Consider the following 5,791-nt stretch of genomic DNA (forward strand, 5'->3'; position numbering starts at 1 on the left):
GAAATCACAGACAGACGCGCTTCTGAGAAATCAGTTTATACATCAACGTCCATGTTAGGGGTTTTTCTTGAGAGAACAGTATTCTTCGTCCGATAAATTTGCCCGCTCTATCAAACTTGATGCTTACACCGACCCCTCACAATATCAGCGCCAGGACGAAATTTTGCACGCTTGCAAAAAGTGATGCACAAACGTGTGCCTACGGTAAGAAAGAATGTGATTCTGCTTCCTCTTGTGGTTATCCGTGCCATTTCCTGATTAGACGTCGCTTGAATCTCTATGCTCCCTTTTTCAATGTTATGCTCTCTTGCGGCGACACGGAATAGTACGATGTGACTCAATAATCTTCGACGTCACTGAAAAACAAATTAGGAAGCCGAATTAAATGATCTATGATGCTGTTTCCAAAAACGAAATCCTCCTCCTGAGCATCTGCTGCAACCGTAGAAGAGAAGAACGAGACGTAGAGATGTACAGAACATTATAAAAGTCGGCAAGTGTAGGCATACGTCAAACAAAACCATCCGCTGCCCTTCTACCCTTCTCCAAACCTCTCTCAAGCTTCCTTCCCCACAACACGCCTCTTCACCTCGACCATGGTTGCCGACCCGCAGCCCTCCAATTCTCTCCGCTTCCTCGGGACGTTCTTCGACGACGGGCCAGACTACGCTTTCTACGGTCGTGGCAAGGGAAGAAGCTGCAGCAACGCCGTCTCCCTACTAACCAATTCGATCCGGGTTGAAATACGGACAATCCTCCACGTGTTGAAGACGATGGGCAATAAGCCGAGCCTACTCACGCGGGCGATAGTATCAGAAGTGTATGAGTGGCTTCACGCATCCGTGCGCCTAATGGACGTCTCCTTCAACATCCTCCTGCACGAGATGATGAACAAAAAGTGCAAGGGCGTTGACGACATGGGCGGGTTGAGCGTGGCGAAGCGGGTGCTGATTATCGGACGGGCGCAGCGCACGCTGCAACGGATGCTGGAAACGGAGGACAAGTTCACGGTGTGCCTGCCGGTCGGCGAGGTGTTCCCGGTGCTGGCACATGCGGGCGGCGAGCTGCGCGCGCTGGAGGAGGTGCTGTCGCTGGTGGACCGGGAGCTGGCGGGGCATCTCGCGCGCGCGGTAGGACGCAAGGAGGCGCGGAAACTGGAGCGCGTGACGCTGGAGATGATGGCGGAAAAAGTCAGCGGCGCGACCGTGGAGGGCGTGATGACCAGGTGGATGACGCAGAAGCAGACGAGGCATATGATGACGAGGCGCGGGCGCGTGCTGAGGAGACGGCGCGTGTTCAAGATGCGCGAGCTGGCCGCCAAGGAGTATGGACGCGTGCCAGGGCAGATTGGGAGGATGATGGTCGCGGAGGAGCAGGCACAGCTCGACGGGCAGGACGTTATGGACCCCGAGGTGCAGAAGATGCTCAATAAGATGGCGCTACCGAGGCTGTCGAGGCGGTTTGGGAGGTACGAGGGGGAGGAGTGGAGCGAGGGTGAGTCGGAGTCTGAGTCGGAGTCTGCGTCGGATTCTGAGTGAGGCGGGTGGGGATGGGTTGAAGAAACTTTGGTTGCGGTGGCGGCTCCCGCAACAAAATATGCTATACCGCAGATACAGAACCCCGTCGACCGTAGTGTAAACTTTGCATACTGTACTCGAGTACAAGTATGCTTGTACTTTATGCTTGTAGAAGCGTCTGCAGGAGCGGAATTTGGATTTGCGCGATTTTTAGCAGTACCAAGGGTACTGTAGCAATGGAGGATTTGGTAGGTAGCCAAGTATCCCGCATTGGAGTCTCTGGATAGGAATTTGGGTTTGCCTTGTGTTTATCAGTAGAAATTAAAGATTTGGTAGATGGTTGCAAAATTACAAAATTAACAGAAATAACCAACTTGGCCGTAGCGCTCGGCCCTCCCCCTAATCTACAGGTGTCCCAATCAAGCTACAGCAGCCTCAAAATCTGCAACCCCTCCCCGATGCCCTCCTCCCCAATCCCGCCGCACCGTTCCCGCAACACCCGATTGACCGCCTCCCTCCTCTCCGCATCCTGCACATTCCGCAGCACAAACTCGTCGACCGTCTCCTCCGCATGCCCCGCGACGCGCTTCATATACTCGACCGCTTCCCTCTGCTCCCAAACCTGCAAGCGTCTCCCCTCGGCCGGGATAACGCCCTGCGCCCTGGGCTTTCCGTCCTGCGCGCGCATGGCGCCGCCGCCCCACACGAAGGCGAGCACCTCCCTTCCCGGCGCGACCTTTGCGCCGCTGGCCAGCTCTACCGCATGCGCGTCCCGCAGGCGCGCGAGGTAGTAGCCCTTCTCCGTGGCGAGCATGTCCTCGAACAAGCCCTCCGTGAGCATGGTGGCGTGCGTGCACAGCGTGGCGCCCGCGCTCGGGAGCACGGTGGCGGCGACGCTGCCGTACGCGGCGACGAAGGAGGCGTGCGCGACGTCCAGCCCCGACACGCGCACCGCGAGCACGGGGAGCGCGGCGGAGGAGCGGCCGAACTTGGCGAAGAGGCGCGCGGGCGACGCGTTCGAGCCGATCACCAGCACGAAGCGCAGCGCGGAGGAGAGGATGGCGGACTCCTCGGAGGCCGTGAGCGGAGCCAGCGAGGGGAAGAGGAAGGAGGTCGCGGGCCGCGGGAACGGGTAGGAGAGGGCGTTCAAGACGATCTCAGCGGGTGTCATCGCGGGAGGGGGATATCTGAGAAGGGGGGGGTAACGGGGAGATGTGCTCTATGAAGCGCAAGGGGGAAGGAATGGATTCGGAGGTGGGCGGTAGTATCTGGGGGCTGAGGGGGGTGCTGGCCAGCAATGCCGGCAGGAATGGCAGTTATTCTGCCACGTGGCTCAGTGGCCACGTGTAGGGCGACGCTGTGGGCCAGACGGGCTCTGTGAGACACGACGAGCATGGCGCATGGGATGACGTTGCGGCCCGCGAGCCATACACCCGCCACCACTTGTCAGCTACTTGTTTCGAGGCGCAACCGGGTCTATCTATGTGCTGTATAAGCTGTATGGACCTTATCATCAGCATTGGTGGAGACGCTCTTCGAGCGTGGTCCAAAAAAGGGTTATTTGGTTCCAAATAACCCTTTTTTGGACGGTTCCAGAACCGTTCCAACTGGCATGTCCAATCCAAAACAATGATGTGAGTCGCGATTCTCCTCACATGATCTGGACCGTCATTTCCCACAAACAATAGCTTTCCGCCACACGACGCGAAACTGTACAGTACAGGGGGCCCTACCCATTAGTGCTGCCCTGTGCGAGACCCCAAAACTGGCACTATTGGGAGACGGCATTAATAGGTGACGTAGTCACATCTATTTTCATGCACTCGGTAATTAACCTCTGCCTGCTCCGCGTTGGGTCTCTGTCGTGTTTTGCAGTGAGAAACGCGCGCTTTGCCGACCTCAGATACGATAGAGCGTCTGAAACTTGGCATTCAGTCGCCAAAACTCCCACGGCCTGACGGGTCTTTATTTGCAGTGATTTCGCCTTTTTGTTGGCTACGCGGAGTAATGTGGGAGCAGTAGCGCTGATGTTTCGCACGGTGCGCCCTGCGGTGCCCAACTGCCGCTCAATTGCTTCGGCACAGTGTCCCTTGTCGAGCAGATCTGCAGTGTCTAGCTGCTGCGCTATTGCCAGGCGCTTGCGCGTTGCTTTTTTTATTTCCGGAACCAGATCCATAAGGAGGACAAGCAAAAGTCTGTGAACGCTGTTCGGGGAATAGAATCGGGCTTAGCAGCCGCTTTCACTGTATCACATTCACAAGTGTTCACGCGCGATGGACGGACGGCAGCATAACACCTGAACCCGTGTGACACGTGGCACTTTTCGTGTTCGTGCGTCTGGCCGGCATTAATGGGAGGGTGGCATTAGTAAATGTGGCACTAATGGGAGTCCCCCCCCTCTGTACTGACATTTTTTTGCGGAATGGGAGGGAGCCAGGCAAAAATTAGGAGTGCACCAGTGGGGAAGGGTGCCGCCAGAGCAAAGCCCATTCCAAAAGAAAATGGGCGTTCTTTTGGGAGGTTCAGAGATTGAATATAGTCGACTAGCAATAGCCAGTCGCAGCAGTAGAAAATTTTGGACCTTGCGTTTTAAATTTGGACGACACCCGTGGAGACGCAGAGAGTTAACTTATACAGTCCATACCGCTCAATAGTGCAGTACCGTGCCACGCGGTGGAATACTGCACTATTGGCGCATTGCACTACTCAAGAGGGGATCTTGCAAATTACTTTTACAACGGGTTTTTACTTGAAGAAATCCGTTACAATTGATCGTCCAACTTTTCTCTTTGGGCGTCATACGCTTGCAGCAATGGACGCTTTGCTTTTCTGAGATGCACGTCTGTCGAAAATCGTGACAAGCAGTTTTGACCTGCACTATTGACGGTTTGCACTACTCACACCTGCACTATTGAGGAGCTATTCTCTGTATGTCCATGCTAATACTGACTGTCTCGCCACTAATTAAGCCACCTTCCCCCCCCTCCGGACCCCTCGACGCGCCCATCCGCCATGCAACCCCCCCGCGCGCCTCCCTCGCTGACGCCGGCGCAGTCGTCGCTGGCGGCGTCCATCGTGGTCGCGCAGCACGCGCAGGGCGCGTCGCGCCGCTACGCCGAGCGCAAGCGCGAGCTGCTCACGCACATCCCGGACGACACGCTGGACGCCTTCGTGCGCGCCAAGCGCCCGCTGCTGCTCGCCCTGCAGAAGCCCGTCCGCATGGCCGACGACCGCTTCTGGGAGCTCGCAGACTTCGACCGCTTCGTCCTCTGGGACAACTTCAGAGACCCCCGCTTCTGGCACCTGCTCGTCGCCGTCGCCGTGGAGGACGCCTTTCGCGACCGCCGCCCCGACTCCTGACCGCCGCCAAGAGGCCGCTCTCATTAAATTCCCGTGTTGTACATGCCGCCAACCATGCCGCCAACCATGCCACCGACCACGCCGCCGACCACGCCGCCCACGCCCCGCCCTGCCGCACCCCACGCGACCTGCCCGACACGCACGCCTTCCCCACCCTCCCCTTCGGCGAAGGCAGCGAACCCGCCTTCTCCCTCTTTCTCCAGCCTTACCCCCTCCACAGTCCGCACCTCCCCGAACCACCACCCGCCGTCCCGTACGCGCCCCTCACGCCCTCTCCCCTCCCCCTCACCGCTCCCTCAACCCTCCTTAACCCCCCATCCGTCACACGGGCCCGTCCCGCCGTAGGCAGCCACACTACGCACGCCCCGGCCACGACCTCCCACGTCCTTACAATCTCCTCCCGCCGTCACCATCCACCTCTCCGCCTCCCTTCACTTCCTCGGCGACCCGCACCCCGCCCGCCTGCCCCACCGGTTCCCGCGCCCCCATACCCCCCCACCATCGCCTCAATCCTTCGTATCGCCTCGCCACTCACCCTTCACCCTTCAGCGCACTCTGAGCCCAAGCCACCGCGCCCCGCCCGCCGCCCATCACCTCCATGCCGTACGTCCGCCGCCCGCCCTACGCCCGCTTCCGTGCATAGAGCGCAGCAAGCGCTTACGCCCCACCCCCACGACCCCGCTGCGCCGCGCTCGGCCGCGTGGATTCCCCACGCCTCGTACGCCGCCGCGTGAAGAAGGTGCGGAGGTATGCGGCAGTGCGTGGGTGGGTGGGCGAGGGGGGGGAGGGTGGGAAGGGGGGGGGGTGGGTGGAGGTTTGGTCCGTGGGTGATAGGCTGGCGTCTTCCCCTACAGTAAATTTTACAGGTGTAAATTTACAGTATGGCGCCGTGCCGCGTTTCCGGACGGAGGGCG

At 58.9% G+C, this 5,791-nt stretch overlaps 2 protein-coding genes across 2 annotated transcripts; one reads left to right on the forward strand and one right to left on the reverse strand.

Annotated features, from left to right (window-relative positions):
• The first annotated feature begins 1,975 nt into the window (after positions 1 to 1,975).
• On the forward strand, positions 1,976 to 2,308 carry CHC_T00007823001 (hypothetical protein). Its single transcript, XM_005711616.1, has one exon. It carries the CDS (start codon positions 1,976 to 1,978, stop codon positions 2,306 to 2,308), a length of 333 nt encoding a protein of 110 aa, XP_005711673.1.
• Positions 2,309 to 4,481: 2,173 nt separating this feature from the next.
• Positions 4,482 to 4,901, reverse strand: CHC_T00007824001 (hypothetical protein). The gene has a single exon (XM_005711617.1). It carries the CDS (start codon positions 4,899 to 4,901, stop codon positions 4,482 to 4,484), a length of 420 nt encoding a protein of 139 aa, XP_005711674.1.
• Between the last annotated feature and the right edge of the window lie 890 nt (positions 4,902 to 5,791).

The sequence above is a fragment of the Chondrus crispus genome, genomic scaffold (assembly GCF_000350225.1).
Source record: "Chondrus crispus Stackhouse genomic scaffold, scaffold_87, whole genome shotgun sequence".
NCBI lineage: Eukaryota > Rhodophyta > Florideophyceae > Gigartinales > Gigartinaceae > Chondrus > Chondrus crispus.